Below are 22,758 nucleotides of genomic sequence, written 5' to 3' on the forward strand. Positions count from 1 at the left end.
ATTGCTAGGCTGCTATGCAGCAAAATGAGTCAGACAGCAGGCTTGCCAATAAAGGGAAAATATGCCCCAAATTACGCCCAAATGCAATTTATTTTCAACATCCGGCGCAAGCAGGAAAAATCATTTATCCTCATTATCATAGTTGTTAATGTAATGTAGAACAAAACAACAAGGAAAGCGAGAGGACAGCGCCCCCAGTGAGAAGATTATAATGAAAAACTGTCTAATAACTTCTTGTCATTCCAAGCAGTAATGGTTGACTAAATCATTTGAAATGGGGGGTGTACCGGGGTCTTGCATAGCCATTCAAAGTATAAACTTTTTTTAAGAAATCTAAAGATCCCTGAAATTGGTAACTCATGAATAGATATGTACAGGTTTTGTTTATTAAAACTATTACTTGTAAAGACAGGCATACAAAATTTTTCTTTAAACATGCTCAAGATTTATTGTAGAAGAATCTGCGGTGAAACAGATAGAGGACATTATGACTACTTTTCCATACGCAGCCTAGTATGCCACAGACAGCGTCAAGAGTACACTCGGTCCATTAGAAGTTTTTTAAAGGATTAGTTCACCTTTACCAAGAAACTGCCTGTGCAGGTAAGGGGTGTCTGTAGATTAAAACAGACTGTGCAGCTTTGACTATAGGTATCGTCCATTTATGTACAGTGGATATAAGAAGTCTACACACCCTTGTTAAAATGTCAGGTTTCTGCGATGTAAAAAAATGAAACTAAGATAAATGATTTCATAACTTTTTCCACCTTTAATGTGACCTATAAACTGTACACCTCAATTGAACAACAAACTGAAATCTTTTAGGTGGAGAGAGGTAACAATAAAAAAAAAATAATAAGTGTGCACACCCTTAACCACCTCCCCAGCCAGCCACTGCACATATACGGCCAGGTGGACGCTTCCTCCTCCTGAGTGGTTGTTCAGAAACGTCCCTCAGAAGGAGGGGGATCGCGCCTGCCAGCGCAGCGGCACGATCCGATGCGCTCGTGTCACCCGGACACTGAGCATCTCCGATCGGCAGGTGGGCTCTGTGATTGGCCCTCCTGATCACATGAAGGTTGTGTCCAATCACAGCCATCATGTGATGTACATAGAGAGCTGTTTGCTAGGCTATCGGCTCTCCTCTCCTCACACAGAAGTTGTCAGTGAGGAGAGCGGATCTCTGAAGCCAGCCGGTGATCAGTGAATATGAGCTGTTTTTTACAACTTTTTACACACTGATCACCGGCCCAGTGTCCACAAACAATGTATAATCACAATGTCCCAAAAATAGTGTCCCCAAAACACTGTCCCCACACACGTGTCCCCACACAGTAAAAACACCTGTCCTCCACATATGTAACAGTAAAATCACATGTCCCAATGATCATCTGCGCACATATGTCCGTGATCATCTGCGCACATCTGTACATGATCATCTGCGTACATATGTCCGTGATCACACAAACCAATTATACACTTAACAGGATTTTTTTTACCAAAGACATGTAGCAGAATACATTTTGACTCAAATTTATGACAAAATTAGATTTTATTGGATTTCTTTTAAAACAGAAAGTAGAAAATATTGTTTGTTTGTTTTTAAATTTCCACTCTTTTTTTTCCCCGCTTATATCGCAAAAAAATAAAATGATTTTGTGAATAAATACCACCAAAAGAAAGCTCTATTTGTGTGAACAAAATGATAAAAATTTCATTTGGGTACAGTGTTGCATGACCGCGCAATTCTTATTGAAAGTGCGAGAGCGCTGAAAGCTGAAAATTGGCCTGGGAAGGAAGGGGGCAGAAGTGCCCAGTATTGAAGTGGTTAAACGGATACTTTCTTGAAGCACCTTTTGATTTTATTACAGCACTCAGTCTTTTTGGGTATGAGTCTATCAGCATTTTATCCTCTTTCACAATTTTTATAACACACATTCACAATGAACACATAAACACTTTATTTATTTTTTATGTTCCCTCTCACGTTAGAGCAATTTGAATATATAATTAATGAATATATCAACCCCTAGGGGTCAAACATAAAGAAAATTCATAGTTAATAAATAAAAAATCAACAAATTGATTTATTCATTAGGCTGGAGGTCATCTAGTCTGGTAACTACCCAACAGCAAATAAACTTTTTGAATTCTTACTGTAAAAACAAGGCTGCTATGATATATCACAGGTGCTCACTTGTTCTCCTCCTTGTCCCCTTGGGAGTCCAAAAGAGTGGTCTCTTGTAAGTTCTTTGGAGTTGGGGTTCATTCTAAAGGATGTAGAGACAGCACAAGGAGGCTTCAGGATCATCGAGATCAAATTTTAAAGTAATCTCTGGCTGCAGGATATGTTCATCTTTTTCTCCATCATCATAAATGAACATACCCCCCCCAAAGAAGACCACAATTAGAAGGGTGAAAACGCGTAGGGGTATCATGTGGATGACCACGTTGTAGTAATGTGCAAACAACAGGTTCCATATAATGTGTGTTTTTATCATGAATGATGGGTAATGTTATTTTCATGTCAATGCCACAACTCATTTTTTACAACTTTTATGAATTTGCAAATAATTTTTTGATACAATAAAAGATTTTTAATTAAAAATTGAACACACTCATAGTCTAATATTTTTCTCGGCTGCTAAAAAACCCTGTGAGGGAATTTTCCATTTTGTATGAGTCTATCAGCATGGCACATCTTGACTTGGCAATATTTGCCCACTCTTCTTTGCAAAAAACACTCCAAATCTGTCAGATTACGAGGGAATCTCCTGTGCACAGCCCTCTTCAGATCATCCCACAGATTTTCAATCGGATTCAGGTCTTGGCTCTGGCTGACCATTCAAAACTTTAACCTTCTTCTGGTGAAGCCATTCCTTTGTTGATTTGGATGTATGCTTTGGGTCATTGTCATGCTGAAAGGTGAAGTTCCTCTTCATGTTCAGCTTTCTAGCTTTCTTACACTGCAGAGCTCTGTGAGGAAAGCTCTGAGAGCTGATTGAAGGGAAGAGACCCCCCCATCACACAACTCAAAGGAACAGAGCTGAGGCTGTCAATCTGCTCAAGATCCCTCCCCTGTCACCATTTTTCTCTTGGTTGTCAGGAAAACTTGTGAGAAGTGGTTAACGCTGATAGCCTAGCAATGAAGCAGCAGACAGAAATGACACTTAGTGCTATTAATTGAGACAAGTAAACATATGCTTTGTTCATATTTCATGTCTGAGGTTTACAACCACTTTAAAGAGGGGCTCCAGTCTCCTTGTCAGTTTTCTCCAAAAAGCACCCCTGTTATTCTCTTCTCTTTTTTTGCACAATATAAATGGAATACTGGTATAAGTGTATTCCTTCTTCTTACTTACAATTATGATATTTATCACAGGATCCCGGCAGACAGGCAGCGGTCACTATAAGTGTGGGTATCTGAAGCCCGCTCCTACTGGCTTCCGGGACTTCATGCGGCTGGCTACCCAGCATGAAAGCCCCGATCTCACGCCTGTGCAATAAGGATGCAGCACGTTGTTGTTTACAGGTTTGCTATGGCAACCTGTCAATCAAGACAACCAGGAAGATGGTCAAGTGCGGTTCAAAGACTCCAGGGATAGATGACGCAGACATCCCAGGAGTCCTAGCAAATCACCTAATGGCGAAAGCACCTAGGCGGCCAGGCCCAGAAGTGCAGACTATATAAAGAAAAACAAGATATTTAGAAAAAAAATCATAAATAAATAATTGCCATTACGGACTGTTCTATGGGTGGGCATTGTGTTTCAAGGAACTTGTAGAAATGGGTGGAACTCCGCTATAAGGGGAGCATGGGTGTGGGCAGAGTGCTTCGTTAAGCAATATAAATCTGAGGTCCTTGACTCAAAGAATGTTACTAGAGAGATTAAGAAACATTTGATTGGCGATAACCCATCTCTAGATTCTACAGTTAAAATATATGGATATAAAAATTGTTAGCAGAGGTTCCTATAGGGAGCAATATAGAGAGGAGGAATATTATGTTGGTTATTTCTGTTGAATTTGCAGTTTTAATTCATGTTCTTTTGCTACTAAACTTACAGTACAGAAGCAGAGTACCACGGCTTGTACACTAATTGACTTGCAGTTCGGAATTTGTAGTACAGCTCTGTTCAGAGCTGTGAATGTAATTCACATTGGACAACAACTACCCTTCAAAATCTGAATGTTCTATCTACTCTATATTGTCAAAAGTATTGGGACGCCTGCCTTTACACGCACATGAACTTTACTTGGCATCCCAGTCTTAGTTTGTAGGGTTCAATATTGAGCTGGCCCACCCTTTGCAGCTTTAACAGCTTCAACTCTTCTGGTAAGTTTGTCCACAAGGAGTGTGTCTATAGGAATGTTGGACCATTCTTCCAGAAGCGCATTTGTGAGGTCAGGCACTGACTCTCAGTCTCCACTCGCTCTAATTCATCCCAAAGGTGATCTATTGGGTTGAGGTCAGGACTCTGTGCAGGCCAGTCAAGTTCCTCCACCCCAAACTTGCTCATCCATGTCTTCATGGACCTTGCTTTGTGCACTGGTGTGGAACAGGATGGGGCCATCCCCCAAATGGTTCCCACAAAGTTGGGAGCATGAAATCGTCCAAAATATGTTAGTATGCTGACGCCTTAGGAGTTATCTTCACTGGAACTAAGGGGCCAAGCCTAACCCCTGAAAAACAACCCCACACCATAATCCCCCCTCCACCAAATGATTTGGACCAGCACACAAAGCAAGGTCCATAAAGACATAGATGAGCGAGTTTGAGGTGGAGTCCTGACCTCTACCCGATAGAACACCTTTGGGGTGAATTAGAGTGGAGACTGCGAGCCAGGCCTTCTCGTCCAACATCAGTGCCTGACCTCACAAATGCACTTCTGGAAGAATGGTCAAACATTCCCATAGACACACTCCTAAACCTTGTGGACAGCCTTCCCAGAAGAGTTGAAGCTCTTATAGCTGCAAAGGGTGGGCCAACTCAATATTGAACCCTACGGACTAAGATTGGGATGCCATTAAAACTCGTGTGTGTAAAGGCAGTATAGTGCACTTGAATATTTTTTTTAAATTAAAGTGGAACTAAACCCTCCTATCCTTTTTAGCCAAGCTGCCACCTTAGCCTATGCTTGCTCTGCAACTGCCATGATGCTGAACATGTGATTAGTTATGACACCAGCCATTAGATGGTTTGACAGTTTTGGTTGAGAGCACAAATGGAGCCTGACAGACAGCATTCTCAGCATGCTAGGAATGTAACTGTTTTTTTAACCTGTTAAATTGATGGGTTTAGTTCCAATTTATTAACAAAATATCAGATGTATAACATAAAGTATATACAGGCGCTTTTTAATTTCCTTTTTTAATTTTTCAGATTATTGTGGGTATGCATGATATCTCAATAAGCCCTTCCCAGCTCATTATCGTGTTCAGTTGAAGATTTTACATGAAAGGAAATGTGTCAGGATGGCTGTTATCTGCCACAGAAGAAGCTTCCATTCACATGGTGACAGCTTCTAAGGCTAGGTTAATACAGGCGGCAAAGGGGTGGTAAAAAAAAGTGGTCGATTCACGTTTTTAAGGCCACCTACCTACAAATTAAAATGATGATGGACATTCAGATCCGTTCTCATTACCATGGTCGGGATGATTCCTTTCTGGGTGTTGCAAATTTAACTCGGCAATCACATTTTTCAGGTGGCACTGCTTGCAAAATGGGACCGTGCCACAACTTCATGATTTGGCACACGGTCGTGCCATGGTATTTCACTGTAAAATCTCCCTTGGGATTGAAAAAAAAAAAGACATTCAGAAAGTCGCAGTATTGCCTCCTGAAAACATGCAAAATGCCACCCGTGTGAAAAGAGCCTTATAGTTAGCATTGTCCAGCATTGCATGAGAGCTTCAAATTCCATTTAAAGCAAACCCGGTATTGGTACAATAATGAAATCTATTGCTCTTGTGTGCTGTATTAATACATTTGTCCCATTTTTGCGTTAATTTATAAAAACTCTTTTTTTTGTTTGCAGACCAACCGATGGCAAAGATTGAGCCCCGGCCAAATATGCCAAGAGAGGGGGAGAAGCTGATGCTGCAGTGTGATGCCTTTGGAAACCCTTTGTGAGTATAAACCAAACAAGAAGGCCTAGCAGATGGAAAAGGAGTAGTAGAACTGAAGTATGAGATGGAGTAAAGGAAAACTAGCTCAGTTGACAGTAACCAATAGGAGGACCTGTCATTGTGTGGCAGATATCGTTAAAAACTGCAAAGTATGGTTGGAAAGGGTAGACACTGGGGGGATGGGGGTGTAAGAAAATTCAATAAAGCTGCTGCACCACTTTACTGGCATTAATCCATCTTGTGAATGTACAACCCCAAATCCAGAAAAGTTGGGACGCTGTATAACATCTACATAAAAAGAGAGTGCAATGATTTGCAAATCTCATAAAGCCATATTTTATTCACAATAGAAAATATATCTAATGTTTCAAAATGTACAATTTTAAGAAAAAAAGAAGGAAATGTTGAAACTGATGATAGCAACATGTCTTCAAAAAGTTAGGACAGGGCAACAAAAAGCTGGCAAAGTAAAGGTATCAACAAGGAAGAGCTGGAAGAACATTTTGTAACTAAATAAGTTACTTGGCAAGAGGTCAGTAACATGATTGGGTATGAAAAGAGCATCTTAGAGAGTCAGAGTGTCTCAGAAGTAAAGATGGGCAGAGGTTCACCAATCTGTGAAAAGCTGCGTCAAAAAATTGTCGAACAATTTCAGAATATTGTTCCTCAATTTAAAATTTCAAAGACATTAAATATGTCATCATCTACAGTACATAATATCATCAAGAGTCTGAAAATCTTGAGAAATCTCTGTGCGCAAGGGACAAGGCTGAAACATAATATTGGATGCCTGTAATCTTCAGGTCCTTAGACGGCACTTTATTAAAAACAGGCATGATTCTGTGATGGGCATCACTGCATGGACACAGGAATACTTCCAAAAATCACTGTCTCAGAACACAGATCAACACATCTAAAAGTAAAGCTCTGTCATGCAAAGAAGAAGTCATATCTGAACATGATCCAGAAACGCTTCCGTCTTCTTTGGGCCAAAGCTCATTTAAAATGGTCTGTTGCAAAGTGGAAAACTGTTCTGTGGTCAAGCAAATCGAAATTTGGTATTCTTTTTGGTAACCATGGGCGCCGCATACTCCGGACTAAAGAGGAGAGGGACCCTCTGGCTTGTTATCAATGCTCAGTTCAAAACCCTGCTTCTCTGATGGTATGGGGGAGCATTAGTGTGTATGGAATGGGAAGCTTGCATATCGGGAACGGCGCCACTGCTGGAAGATATATCCAGGTTTTAAAGCAGCAAGAATGGGACAACATTCCTTTCTCAAAACTCCAGCAACTGGTCTCCTCAGTTCCCAGATGTTTAAAGGGAAGAAGAGGGATGCTATACCATGGTGAACATGGCCCCATCCCAATTTTTTTAGAATTGGGTTGTACCTTGCCAGCTTTTTTGTTGCCCTGTCCCAGCTTTTTAAAACTTGTTGGTGTGGTCCCAATTAATTCAATGGGTGAGTTTGACAAGTTGTGCCGCTTGTCAAACTATGCAGCTAAAGTTAAAAATGCTTTGCTCAGCCGCCCATTTTTGCCACCCCCAACCGCCCATCTAAAAGAGACCTATTTCATTAGCAGTTGTACCTATTATTCCCAGTACCAGATGTTTTTGTTTACATGCTTATGGACCTTCCCAGGTCCAAAATGAATATTGACCAGAATTAAAGCTGATGTCTAGGTTTACTTTCATGTTAAATAGTTTGTTTGGGCCAAGCTGGGCCAAGTAAACTATCCCCTTCACTAACATATGTGCCCAATGTATGTATCCTCAGCTACTGTAGATGCACTATACAGCTCCATACAGTAGGTGTGCCTATTGCATTAGAGTGTGCAACCCAAAGTTCAAAGCCGCAATGAATGGTGGGCGTGGACAAATTGCGTTTACAGTGGGAGGGGCACAGTGGGCCCCCTTTACCTCTGGGCCTGTGTTCCCCACGAACACTGCACACATGGATGATATGGCACAGGTGCGCAGAATGAATAGGGTGTGCCCAGGAACACTTGGCACATCTATGTACAGCGCTGTGTTACAGGTGTGAGACAAGACCTTCCTGTCTCACACCCAGCCCAAAGTGAAAGTAAACTTGGACCTCAGCTTTAAGCTCAGTTCTCCCCAACAATCCCAGTTTCTCATGTGGTCCTTTTGGAAAAGGAATTACCCACTCCTGGTCTAGATGCAGATAGGGTACTTATCAGAATTTGTGTTTATTTTAGTACTGTCTTTTATGGTAGCCTGACCTTTAGCACATTGATAGAATTCCAGTATACAATAGAGCTGCACGATTCTGGGAAAAATGAGAATCATGATTTTTTTTGCTTGGAATAAAGATCACGATTCTCATGACTCTCGCTGCGTAACATCATCTTTCACATTATACCAAAAAATTGGGCTAACTTTACGGTTTCGTTTTTGTTTTTAATTCATTAAAGTCTATTTTTTTCCCAAGAAATTGCATTTGAAAGACCGCTGCGCAATACAGTGTGACATAAAATATTGCAACAACCACCATTTTATTCTCTAGGGTCTCTGCTAAACAAATATATATAATGTTTGTGGGTTCTAAGTAATTTTCTAGCAAAAAAATAAATATTTTAACTTGTAAGCAGCAAGTGTAAGAAAAAGGTTTAGTCTTTAAGTGGTTAAACGTCCCTCATTTGCAGAACAAAGTTCATTCCTTTGATCTAAAGAGCAAAACGTTGCAATGTTTATAGTTAGCTCAGCAGCTGAGGAATGTTGTGAAACTTGGCAGACTGCCTGTTTTTTTGGGGGATTTTTTTAACAGCCGTCGGTTTAAGCAGAGAACTCTGCATAGAATCGAGAAAATGCTTTGTTAAGATCGTGAGGAGAAAAGAATCGCGATCTCGATTCTTAACGATTAATCGTGCAGCTCTAGTATACAAGCAGTTACCACCTCAGATCACAGCCATTAAAAACGGTGCTTGCGATCTTTGAACACAAGACGTGCCACAAGACGTGCCACCATAGTTGTGCACCCCATTGCTCAAACACACATGCCATTCACTGCAGCCTCAGCTGCCTGGGAGAGTGAATGAATGGGAAGTGCTCTGTGCTGTGTGGCTTCCTATTCATTCACAAACTGGAGCATAGTGAACACAGTGTACTATGCTTCAGTCATAAATGGACACAGTGAGCGAGTATGTTTACAGTGTTCATTTAGAAAAGGAAGGGCTGGTAAATTACATATTTACTAGCCCCTTCTCCCGCTCTCCATCCTGAAATATCCCCCGAAGCAGCCGGGGGGGGGAGCTAGCAGCACTGTGGGGCGAGGGGCCCCCCTGCACACTCCTATGCGTGGCACTGTTCATTTTGGTCTTTGTAGTGGTGCACTGAAATTAAAATTCTGGTGCCAAAACCAAAAATTCTGAATGCACTTGGCTGAACTTGAAACTCATGTTTAAAAAAAAAAAAATATGAAGCTGCTGCTTGTTCACTTCCTGGATTTACACAGACACACAGAGGCACACCTCCAGCCCTGCAGCTCTCATTGGCCCTCATGACTCATCCCCCCTTACTTCCTGGCAAACTCTCACAAGAGTGAGAGAGAGAGAGCTGTGCATGATGTCATAAGCCTAGGCTTTTTATCAGACAAGAAACAGGAAGTGGGCTGTATAAGGTATTTACTGGCAGAAAAAAAATATTTTACTATCCAAAGTTAAAACAACAAGGGCAGAAGATTTAATAGATGGAAAGTTGAAAAAAATGACTAAAGGTCCGCTTTAAAGTACTATGTGTCCATTTTTTTACAATTCTAATCCTAAATACCTTCTCTCACAGCACCGATGTGAGGTCACGTGACATTCCTCTGCTCTCCTTCCCCGGTGTAAGGAATGCGGAGGGAGGGGCTGAGATAACCCTCTAACGTCAGCCGGCCAGCAGAGGAAGGTCATGTGACCTCACATCGGTGCTGTGAGAGATGGTATTTAGGATTAGAATTGTAAAAGAAAAGACAAACAGTATTTTAGATCTTGATAAAACAGAGGGGATGACAGTTACTTATAAATGGTATTTTCAAGCCACAGGGAAGAGCAGCAGGAGGGAAGGGACGGGGAAGGAGATTGCTCTCACACGCGCACACTGTGAAACTGATAGGGGGGGAGACTCAGAGTAGACAGCAGGATGACGGAGGCACGTAAACTGACCACAGTATCATGGATCAGCAGCCATGATTACCGTGGTCAGCACACACAGGGGGACACAGGAACAGACATGATTAACCAGGTATTTTTATGTCATACAATGGGACAAATTACGCAGCACAAGCACTGTGCTATTTAACATGCTTTAAAGGAATAGGATATTTTTTTTTAGGCTTACAAACACTTTATAGTGATTGTAAAGTCTCACATTTTTCTCTATAAAAATAACAAACAGGTTATACTTACCTGCTCTGTTGCAGTGGATTTGCACAGAGTAACCCAGATCCTCCTCTTCTTGTGTCTCTCTTTGGCTCTCCTGGCCCCTCCCTCCTGCCGAGTGCCCCCACAGCAAGCAGCTTGTCCCTTCAGACATGGAGCTGTGGTTCAGCCCTGCCCCCTCTCTTCTGATTGGCTATCAGACTTTGACAGTGGCAGAAGCCAATGACGCCACTGCTGTGTCTCAGCCAATCAGGAGGGAGAATCCCAGATGGCTGAGACACTCGCGGACATCGCTGGACAGAGATGGGACTCAGGTGAGTATTGGGGGGCTGAGGAAGGCTACTGCACACAGAAGTTTTCTTTACCTTAATGCATAACATGCATTAAGTTAAAAAACCTTCTGACTTTACAACCCCTTTAATTTTTAACCTTTAAAAGTAAATTGCTTTCCAAACAGACCTCACGTGATTGCTGCCCCCCATCCTTATTAGCCAGAAAATACTCTTTTCTCCTCTCTGATTTAGTTCTTATTATTTTACTGGGGAACTCGTTCTCCTGCACATCATTGCGAAGCTCTTGCAGCCGCCACCCCCTGCCCAGTGAAGGTGTCCTTAATGGTGGCTGTGGCCACGTCTTATTTGGACAACAGCTTTCCCTCTTATTGCCATTTAGATTTTCTCTGCTTATCTCTCAGATTCCATGTTCAGTATGCCTTTTTACAGTAAAGTGTTACTAGTCGCACATCTTCACATCTCTCTGTCTCACCTCTCCCACACTGCACCTCCCCAACCTTCTTCATTCACATCTTCTCCACACCTCCCACACTTTGTGTCATTATATAAGAGTGGCAAACAAAGCCTCTCCGAGCTACTGCTTATAATGGAAATGTCAGACATGCATAAACAATACCTGAAGCACAAGTCACAATACCACTATTCCAGGTAAGGTCTGTGTGAGCTCTGCTTATCAAATAAATTATGTACTTTACATATATTGATTAGTGGGCTGCATACTGTTACATGCTGTTAAAGGGCCAGTCCACTCAAAGCTGATATTTTGGCTATAGGTAGACGATGCTAGGCTGTGCCATCAACTGACTTCATATATAAAAACTGATGGTCTACAACAGGGGTCTCCAAACTTTTTCAATAAGGGGCCAGTTTACTGTCCTTCAGGCTTTAGGGGGGCCGAACTATGGTCAGTGTGAGTAAAAAATGTCCCGGCATCAGTGGGAGTAAACACTGCCCCATCATTGGTTTTAACAGGAGGAATAGTGCCCTATGGTTGGTATCAATGGGAGGCATTGTGCCCCATCGAGGGGGTAAGTGGGAGGAATAGTGCCCCATTAATGGTGTCAGTGGGAGAAATGATGCCTCATCATTGGTGTCAGTTGGATGAATAGTGTCCCAATGGCCAGATAGAGGCAAGCAAAGGGCCACATCTGGCCCCTGGGCCGCAGTTTGGAGACCACTGGTCTACAAGATTAACATGCCTACACTTAAAAGACCCACCACTGCACCAGGAAAAATAAAGAAGTGAAAAAGGCTGCCACTGAAAATGAAACAAATATAAACCATATTTACCCTATACCTTGAAGTAAATAGTGGCACTAATAACTAAATAATCAACAATAAATACCCAGTGACAGGTGTTAGTCACTATACCAACAGTGACTGCAATAATAGTCCATGATTAAACAGTCCATAAATAGGCCATAATGGCTCAAAAATGAAGTAAATAGGAATTGTGGTCCTCCAAATCTTCCACCACACCGCGTGCATTTAGTGATTCCACTCCCTTTTAGAAACGCACTCACCAGATAAAGATGCATTGCACTCTCATTCTTGGCAAACAAATATCAACCCACATAGGGTTGAAATCATCCAATGATATCCAGTCGTGAATAGGGTGTCATGTCCTCCTGTGCCGTATCTGTTAACTGACCTTAAGGGTCCACAAGAAATAATGTCTATTCTACTCTAACTTCATATATAGCATGGCCTCCAGTAGTGACATCCAAATAGAGTTCCCTGTTCTCCAGTAGGGTACAGTCCAAATGTACATGCTAACAGAGAGAGTGGGGACTTCTTGTGCTTACCATAGCAGGTGGAGAGCTGTCCAGAATCCTTTACAGATGTAACTAGTTGACTTACTATTCAGCCCACGGGTGTTTTGCCAAGGCTAAAACCATTGTAAATGTCTTGTTACAATAATAGCATTGAACAATGTAGGTATGTCATTTATTGAAAAAGCTACTGATAGCTGCTCAGAATAGGTTTTGAAATGAATTGCTACCATAGTAGCAGAGCCTACCAAATATTGAAGGCAATGTTCATTTGGTGAGATAAGCAGTATGGAACTCCATGCACCCATTTGGTTTTAAGCAGTGGTGGGTAATTAATTTTCCCAAAGGGTCACATGAAAAACTAATACTATTGTGGAGGGCCAAGCTTAAAGTAGCATTCCAGCTAACTAACTCTAAATATACACCCCCCCATTCTAAAGCCAGTCTTTCTAACCCTCTAAAAAAGAGATTGTTATATTTACTATTCTAAAACCACTCCAGTCCGGTCTCCAGTGGCGGCTTCTGTGTAGAGAAAGAAAGCCAACAACGGCTGGAAAATGACTAGTAGATGACATCACCCATAGATTTAGTATGGGGCGTCTGTTGTTGGCTGCCTCTGCTCTACACAGAAGCCATTGCTGACAGCTCAGCCTGGGGACTGGACCGGAGCGGTCTCAGAATAGGCAAGTATATCCATCTGTTCTCTTTATAGATAGAATAGCTTTAGAGTGGGGGTGGGAGTAGGTTTAGTGTAAGTTAAATTATGACTGGAATTTAACTTTAATTCTGCTCATGATTAATTTTGAACCTGGGAAGACCCGTTCATAGTAGCAAGGTAGCAATACGCTCGTAGCAATGAAGCGATACGCACCACTCGTCAAAATCGCCTGTTGAGTTCAATGGGCTACTCAGTTACTTTGTGTAATGCACAGGATTGCAGGGCGATAGTGCCACATTGTAGGGTTAAATCAGGTGAAGAGGAGGTGAGATAACACCTTGTCACTGCCTGTCAAAGCCTGTGAAAAGCACTGTGCATGAAAAGAGAGAGCCTGAGATCGATTCAGTGGGGATTTCTGCAGATCATGACCTGTAGTTAAGAACAGGTGCTTGACTCCTAGGGTTTGTAGTATGCAGGCGCTAACACAGGAAGAACCTGGCTTGGTTGCAGAGTGGCATGAGTGCATCAGGGCGTCTCCTAGGGAATGCTCTCCCACCAGAACAGAGATTCCCTGCTATAACGATAAGCTCCTCAATCGGCTCTCTCCTTCCAGTTCTTGCAGCTCTCCACACAGACACAGCTGACAGGTTCTGAGAGGCATGCTGAAAGTGGAAGCATCGAGGACCGGATAGGGACTAGATGTGGCCCTGGGTCCGCAATTTGCCCACGTTTGGTCTTAAATGTTTAGAGGGACAAATGTGTAGGATGTCATCTTCTGAGTTCCGTTTGTTCAAGCCCTAAGAACAAAATGTTTAACTTTTGTACATTTAAAGAAGAACACCGGGCAACAATTTTATTTTCCCATGCAGTGGGGCTGTGCCCGCACTGCATAGGTTAACTGTCCGTTTTGGTCTAGGAGTTTGCAGAGCAGAGATATACTTACCTAATCCGCCGATCCTCCAAGCCCAAAACCGGTCCCTGCAGGTCCTGCCCCCCCCCCCATTACATTAGCGGTCTTGTGAATGGACTGTTCCTGAAGTCATCATGCCCATAGACCGGCTCTGGATGTGAGGACGGCAGGAACGGTCCATCATTGGATGTGAGGGAGAGCGGTTTTCCGGAGTATAAAAGGATCAGGTAAGTATAGCTTTTCCTTGCGCCCCTGGACATAACAAGCAGTTAACCCATGCAGTGAAGGCACCACTACATGGGAAAATAAAAATGTTTCTCGGAATTTCTCTTTAACCACTTTCCGCCAATCGATGTACCGGTATGTCGCTTGACTTCAAGTGGTTATACCAGGATGATGTCTGCAGCTGCAAGCTGGCAGTTGGCTCGCTTGTAAGAGCATTCTGATTGGCTAACTAGCCACTCGGTTTCTGTTACAAGCAGCAGGAATGGACATCTCCCCCTGTCGCCTTCCGTGGTTTACTCGGCTCTCCCGTCACATTGGGAGACCTGAGCAACCAGCCAGCATGTGTGCCTGAGTCCTGAACAAAGTGCTTTGATCAGGTCTCCATATCGGTAACCCGGAAGCGATGAACTGACATCATCTCTGGCTTACCTGGATGTCATTGGCGCCATTTTCAAAAAAATAAAAACAATCAAAAATGCCAATCTTGGTGTTTTGAACCTTTTAAAGGCAGAGGAGGGATTTTGTGACAGAAAAAAGTGATTAGAAAAAACAATTAAAGCAACAGTTAAAAAATAATATTAATAAATTATTAATTAAAAAAAAACTGTCCCTGTCACCCCCCCCCCCCCCCCCTTGTGCTTGTGTGCAAAATTGAGCGCAGGCGTAAGTACCACATGCATGCAAACAGTGACCTTCCCACATATGTGAGGTATAACCGCGAATGTCAGCTCACGGGCAGTCACTCTAGCACCAGCCCTTCACTGTAAATTCAAAGTGGTAACCTGAAAAGGCTTTTAAAGCGAATAGTGGATAGTAAAATTTAAGTTGTTTATTGCCATTGCATGGGTGTGCACAATTGTTTGGTATCTATTTACTCGGCATAACATCATCTTTTAAATTTTTCTAAAAAAATTGGGTTATTTATTGTTTTTTTTATTTTTTTTGCATTAAAATTCAAAAAAGTGTATTTTTTTCCAAAAATTGCATTTGAAAAACTGCTGCGGAAATACTGTATGACATAAAAAATTGCAAAACCCACCAATTTATTCTCTGGGGCCTTTGCTTTAAAAAAATATATAATGTTTGGGGGTTCTAGGACATTTTCTAGCAAAAAATACTAATTGTTACATGTAAACAAAAAGTGCCAGACATGGCCTGGAGCTATTGTGGTTAAGACCTATCCAAGTCAACCCAAGCAACACCTCAGATTTTTCTATTTTTCTTTTTGGCAAAATCACTCCCATTTTTTTTTTTTTTAAACCAATTCCTTTTAATGATAGAAAATTTGATCCCTACAGAGATATGTGTAAGGACTATGGTGTGCCCTCTAAGCATCGAAACTTTAGTTGAAAATAGCAAGTGCTGGTTCAATCACATGTGGGCTTAGCAACCAGCAATTGAAACTTTCCAGTAACCCTCCATGCTCCATCATATTTTACGGTCTCGCCGCTGACCTCTGCTAGAACTTTCCTCTCTTGTTTCATGTTGCACTGTAGATGGAGATTAGAGGATGCCGCTGGTGTCAACTTTGTTGTGAAAACCGCTGCTGGATTTCATTAGGCTTAAGAGGTGGATGGAAACATATGTAGTACTAAAAGACTTTTATTGAACTAAATAAAACTGCAAGCACATTTCTGGAGAAGAATCTTATCAGGGCCCTTGATTAAATATATCTCGTACACAGAGTTGCAGCGTCATATTTATGACGAGGTAGAAAATGACAGCTTATTAAACTCACATTTTAATTATTACTGTCAAATTACTAATTACAACCTTAGGTTTCTACTCACAGATATCAAAGGACCATCAAATGAACAGGGACCATCCTAGCTCTAAAATACTTTTCTGTAAAAAGATCTTTTCATAAATCTGTACACTTGCTTGACTCTAGTGTTCTTGATTATGGCTCTGGAAGAGGCAGGGGGGGAAGGGGACCTGGCTTACGTAGTTTGTGCTTGATTAAATTAGCCCAGCTGCAGGTATGGATCCTTCCTTGATCTCTATCAATGTACCCCGGAGTCGAAGAAGCTCACCACCCCAACTCCAGAGTTTTATTAAAATCAAGGAAGGATCTATGCCTACTTGACACGTTTAATCAATTACATTTAGACCTTCATTAATGGTTTTTTATCATGTGAGTGCATTTTGCATACTGGGATTATTATAGGATTGGTGGAAGAAGCACTATTCAGCATGAGTGGATTGTGATTAATATCATTGCAACACCATTCGGAGATTATACACTTATTGTATTCAAGAGGACACTTTGTTGCTTTGTTCACGTTGGTAGGATAATGATGGACTGCACCTAATTATTGTAGATTTGATGTAATTGTTTATAGTTTTGTTCTTTAATTATTGTTTTTTTTTTTTTTTTTTTGTACATGATATGAAATGCTAAGGGATTTTTATTATTTATAATTGCACATTATTTATGGTTTAGGGTGGTATTTCATTTTTAGACAAATCCTTGGTATATTGTAGCAGCAACTTTTCTTTATTTTATTTATAATGGCCCCAAAGCCAAATTCTGTTAGTAAGTGAAATTATCTTACTTGACCATCAGTTCTTAACTTACACAGGCCATCGATGATGGACTTGACAGCTTGCGTACAACCAGCTTATCGTGTTTTTCAAGAACGATTAGTGCCAACAGTAGGGTTGCCACCTCAACCCCAAAACCAAACACATATTAATTACACAGGTTCTGTAGCTGATTAAGGTGGTAATTAAACTTAGTGCCTTATCTGCATTAAATTAGCCACAGAACCTGTTTAATTAATACTGTATGTGCCCCTGTAGAGCAGTAAATCTTTAGGCTATCCCCAGATCAGGCTCTAGTGCACATGTGTCGAATTTGTGCATGCTAGGCCATTTTTAATGCTGCTGGGCAACCCCATTGTCTAAGCAGTTGGCAGCAGAGAGGAGGACAGAACTTCTTCACCAGATCTTGCGCTTCTCTTTTGAAGCCATAGATAGGCTTATCTCAAACCACTCAAGCAGTCGGCAGCAAAGAGGAGGACAGAGTGCCTCCTTCAGATCTGGCGCCTCTCTGTGCAGCCGCAGCATCGCCTCATCCTTGCTTCCCCTGATGTCAGCACCTCCTCTGGTCCTCCTCCTGACCCTGCATTTTTTGTTTCCCAGCTTCATCCCTAGCTCCTTTCTAGCAACAGCACAAACCAAAGGTAGGGGGGGTTGCACTGTGATGTAAGAGAGGGTGGAGGACTCCTGACTTCTGATGATGGTTGGGGGCTCTTGACATCTAATATAAGGAAGAGTGGGGTGCTCTGGACTTCTGATACAAAAAGACGCCACTTCCCATCTATAGCTGGCTATTGCAGTAAGAAGCACTGGAAGGCTTGTACCTGCTCTGGACTTCTGCATATAATTATTATGAGCATAATACAACTCTATGCCAGTTAAAAAGGAGGGTCGTACCCGCTGGTATCATCCACAAGAAACTTTATTGGAGACTGGTCAGACAGAACACCATGGCAGAACCATCTTCTGTCTGAACAGTCTCCAATAAAGTTTCTTGTGGATGACACTAGCACTGTATGGCCCTCCTTAAATAGTTATTACTTAAGTTATTACTAAAACCAGTAAGGATCAAATGCAGAGGCAATTATTTAAAGGATATGTTCACCTTTCGTAACGTTACACCCATATTTAGGGTGTAACATGTTGCGAACAAACCGGTTTTCAGTTAAGGCACCCTTTAAAATCATGGGCAATCTCGAGGCACCCTCCAAATTTATGGACAGTCTTGAGGCGCCCAATTCTAAAATGTAAAAAGCTAAACGAATAATCTTACATAACGCAGCAACATCTGCACATGTAGGATGATGGTTTATTTTTCCAAAGCAATTACGCTTTTGCACACTGGTACTAACTAGTATGCCAATGTTTCTGTTCTCCCTCATTCACCTAATGTGACCCCAGTGCTGACACGGAGGGGCAAACAAGGATGCTATGCAGGTGTCTGGGCCTATCAACGATGAGGAAATTGGGTGTTAGGACTCTGGCGGCTGGATGGTTGTAATGGTGCAAAATTAAAACCTGTGGCTTTGTGCAACAAGAGGGCAGGATTTATTCACCTGCTGGTTTGTATACAATTTTTGGGCAACTTGTAGGCATTTTGCCAAGGCACCCCTGATGAAACCTAAAGGCACCCTGGTTAAAAAAGGCTGCTTTAGAGGCTCCCAAAACAAAAATGAGTAAATGCACAATTTTTACCTGCAAAAAAATGTGCATTTGTTATTTTTTGTTAAAAGGTGAACTTATCCTTTAGTATAATAAAGAGTAGATACATTTAAGTAATCTTACAGATACAACTGGCCCTTTGAGGACAACCATAATGCCGATGCAGCCCGAAATGAAATTGAGCTCAACACCCCTGCTCTAGTGGCTCTGATTTTTAGCACAATGCTCAAAAATGAAAAGCAACCGAGCATGTGCAGAGCAGGGTGAGACTGGATTTTAAATGGTATAGGCACTTATTTGTAATGTTTTATATAGCTGTACCTGTAGAAGAGCTCAAGAGAAGTGGGGTGACCCCTGGATGCCGCACATCTGAGATGTCCTATTGAAGTGGAGTGGCAACCTCAGCCTGGACTCCAACCTGGCCATGCCCCCAATGCATTTCGCTCCGCCCCTAGGAGCTTAGTCATGGGGGCCTGCAGAAGGGGCTAGCCTGAAGTCATCTAGCTGGACTTAATTTTCGGACTAAAGTTCCACTTAAAGGCTGGGTTCACACTATTGCCGCATACGGCTCCCACCGGAGATGTGTGAACCGGGTCCATAGAGAGCCAGTCAAAATCTCCTGCATCCAATTTGCAATAGTGTGAGCCCAGCCTAAGGGGTCTAGGGAGTTTCTGTAAAGGTCAAAGAATGCCTATGTTCATGCAGTCTCTTTCTGATCCACCCATAATAAAACATATTGGGTGACAGAAATCTATTGGCACCTTTTTTACTAGCTAGACCTACCATCTTTTACCCACCCTTATGCCCTGTACACACGATTGGACATTCTGACAACAAAATCCATGGATTTTTTGCGACGGATGTTGGCTCAAACTTGGCTTGCATACACACAGTCACACAAAACTTGTCGGAAATTCTGAATGCCAAGAACGCGGTGACGTTCCACGCGTATGATGAGCCGAGAAAAAGGAAGTTCAATAGCCAGTGTGGCTCTTCTGCTTGATTCCGAGCATACGGGGAACTTTGTGCGTCGGAATTGTGTACACTTGATCGGAATTTAACGGATTTTGTTGTCGGAAAATTTGAGATCCAGATCTCAAATTTTGTGTTACGGAAATTCCGATGGAAAATGTCCGATGGAGCCTACACACGGCCGGAATTTCCGACAACAAGCTCCCATGGAACATTTTCCATCAGAAAATCTGACCGTGTGTACGGGGCATAAGTGTTTAAAGTGTATGTAAATCCAAAATACAAATATGAACCATTGGTTTCCCATTATATTCCTAAATGTAATTCTACTATTTGTTTTTCAAAATACATTGAATAAAAATATAAAATGCTATTTGATCCTGCCAGTTTAAACAACTTCCTGCATTACCTACAGCAGTGGTCATCAACTCCTGTCCTCAGGGCCCACTAACAGGCCAGGTTTTATGTATTACCTTGGGGAGATGCAGACTAGAATACTGCAATCACTGAGCAGCAAATTATATCACCTGTGATGTATTTCAGTTATCTTGCAAACCTGGCCTGTTAGTGGGTCCTGAAGACAGGGTTGATGACCACTGACCTACAGGCTATTTACCTGTTGAGCATTGTTGCATGCTTCAGTTAGTGATATCAACAAAAGCCCGGCCCATACATCACAGCTTGCCACACCTGCAGGCACTTTTAGGAGATGATTGACAGGGGCTCCTGCACATCAATATGTTGTCAATCCAGCAATGTGACATGCATCGACTTAGGCAGGCCATAAATGGTTGAAACCTCGGTCAGTTTAGCAGGAACCGGCCAAGATTTGAACCGTGTATGGGCAGGCTAAATGTACCGATTGATCAACTTGGGTGCAACCGGCATGTCAGGTTTTACCTGCGATTACCGCTAGCGGCTGCTGTAGCTACTAGCAATAATCACTGTCTTCTCTCGGCGGGGGTGGCTTCCCCAACCCTCCCTCCACTAGGAGAAGACAATAGCCCGGCAGGAGGGAATCCCACATTAACACTGTGTTGATGGTGGGATCGAGTGAATTTATTTCCTGCCACCCATGGTTACAGGAAGGACATTTGCTCCGTGTATGGCTGGCCTTAGTACTGCTCCATACCATACAGAGTTGAAGGCAGGATACTGGTTATGTGAGCATCTAAAATACTATTTAAAAACGTTTTTCCAAAGTGTTTTATTTTTTGGGAAATTTTCGGGGAATTTCAGTTGGGTTTGCATGTTTGTTTGCCATAACATATAAAACCGGAGTGGAGCCAGAAGTGATTACAGATAGCCTTAATAAAATTGATACGCACAGAATCTGGTGCAGAAACAGCCATGCATAGTAACCAATCAGAAGCTGAAGCTGATTAGAAGCTGATTGGTTACTATGCAGAGCGCCACCAGATTCTGTGTGAACCAGTTTTAGTAAATTTCCCCCTTTGAATAGTAGCCGAACATTCTTAAAACTTTACAACTGTAAGTAATGGGAAATAAATGCGCACAAAAATAAATTAAGGAATAAATTGCTGCAAAGGTTATCTGATACTTTAAGAGTTTTAATCTAACGGTTTCTTTTTAAACTCATTTTTAGACCTGAAAGATATGTCTGGACACGAAAAAATGGTGAACTGCCCACAACGGCAATCTTTGACCATAATAGCCTGGTGTTCCAGAACCTCAACAAGAGCGACAGCGGCACCTACGTTTGTGAAGTCTCCAATGTAATGGGAATGTTTATTGCAGAATACAAACTGGATGTCAACGGTAAGAAAGGCCACGTTTTAAACATTGCTTGTGGACTGGCTTTTTTTTTTTCTGTCTACATGAAGAGTATTGTCAAACATTTGCCCTGTGTAATTTCCATAGTATGGGATTGCTCCTATTATTATAGATATTTTCAGTTCCCAGAGAAGATTCTTGCTCTGTTTCTTGTAAATTAATCTAAAGTCCCAAATGACAGACTGGAAGATTAGCCATCTTCTTCATTTTGTTTAAGAATGTCCCCTTGCTCAGAATTATTGAGACTTGTTTGTATAATTTCCACCTTAAGTTCCCTCTGAGTTCTGGGTTCCATATTAGGGTTGCCACCTGTCCAGGTTTTGATTCATGTGTCCAGGATTCAGACTCCCTGAGACATTATTCAGGATGGACTGTGGCCCTCCAACTTAGGTGTGCCTGGGCACACCCTAATCACCCAGTGTGGTGCAGATTCCCTCTGCTGCCTGGGTTGCACACACCTATGCTCCCCAATTAACCGAATACCACAACCTTCAAGTGCATTGGCCACCTTCCTCCCTTCTCTCTCCTGCCTCTGAGCGAGTGAGTGCACCGTGGTAAGGGGTGCTCTGCAGACTCTGATGTAAGGAGGGCTTTGGGAACCATGATTTAAGGGGGAATGCTGAGAATTCTTATGTAAGTTGGGGCTTTGGTGAAATCCCCTTACATTAGAGTTCCATTTTACACCAGAGTCCACAGCGTTCCCCCTTAAAAAAACAAAAACTGTTGTGTGCTGCTAAAGTGTTTGGGTTTGACTTGAAGAAAAGGTGGCAACCCTATTCCATATGGAGTCACTCATTGAACTGCAGGGCACTGTACATTTAAAAGTTAGGGTACAAGGTAGGAGCAAAACCTTTTTTAACCTGCCCATGGATTTGAGAGGGCTGATATTGATGTATGAACAGCAAAATGTAGAGCACTCCATAAACTTGAATGGTCATCTCCCAGATAGTAAGGATAACTTGCCACAAATTTGTGTCAGTGTTGAATTGTAAGTCTTGTTAACTTGCTGCACATTTTCACTGGCAAGTTGCAGAGCACTTGAAGCTCAAGTTCTAGTTGACACTTTTCCAATTTGTAGCAAACTTGCGTAGCAGGTCCCTAGCAAGAGCAAAGTTGCAGTGATGAGTCTACAGCAAGAGCTCTGCAAGTCTACAGCATGAAAATAAAGCCACAGTGACCCCTGTGGTGGGATGACTATTGCACAACATAACTGAACCAGAACTTGCAGCAGAGTTGCAGAATGTTTGCAAAGAAAGTTGATCTGGAGTCACACAATGCACACTTACTGCAATTGTGCAACAAACTTGTGAAGCCTGGCAAAACTTATGCCCCGTACACACGGTCGTATTTTCCGACGGAAAATGTGTGATAGGACCTTGTTGTCGGAAATTCCGACCGTGTGTAGGCTCCATCACACATTTT

At 42.1% G+C, this 22,758-nt stretch overlaps 1 protein-coding gene across 5 annotated transcripts in view; it reads left to right on the top strand.

The window, feature by feature from the left end:
* CADM3 (cell adhesion molecule 3) overlaps window positions 1-22,758 on the top strand; it is a 642,752-nt gene that overhangs the window by 519,696 nt on the left and 100,298 nt on the right. For all 5 annotated transcript variants that reach the window (XM_073608727.1, XM_073608723.1, XM_073608725.1 and 2 more), the window contains 2 exons: window positions 6,039-6,129; window positions 21,149-21,321. In XM_073608727.1, coding sequence (XP_073464828.1) covers window positions 6,039-6,129; window positions 21,149-21,321 — 264 coding nt within the window. The remainder of the gene's footprint in view (window positions 1-6,038; window positions 6,130-21,148; window positions 21,322-22,758) is intronic.

Source organism: Aquarana catesbeiana, linkage group LG13, assembly GCF_042186555.1.
Source record: "Aquarana catesbeiana isolate 2022-GZ linkage group LG13, ASM4218655v1, whole genome shotgun sequence".
Taxonomy (NCBI): domain Eukaryota; kingdom Metazoa; phylum Chordata; class Amphibia; order Anura; family Ranidae; genus Aquarana; species Aquarana catesbeiana.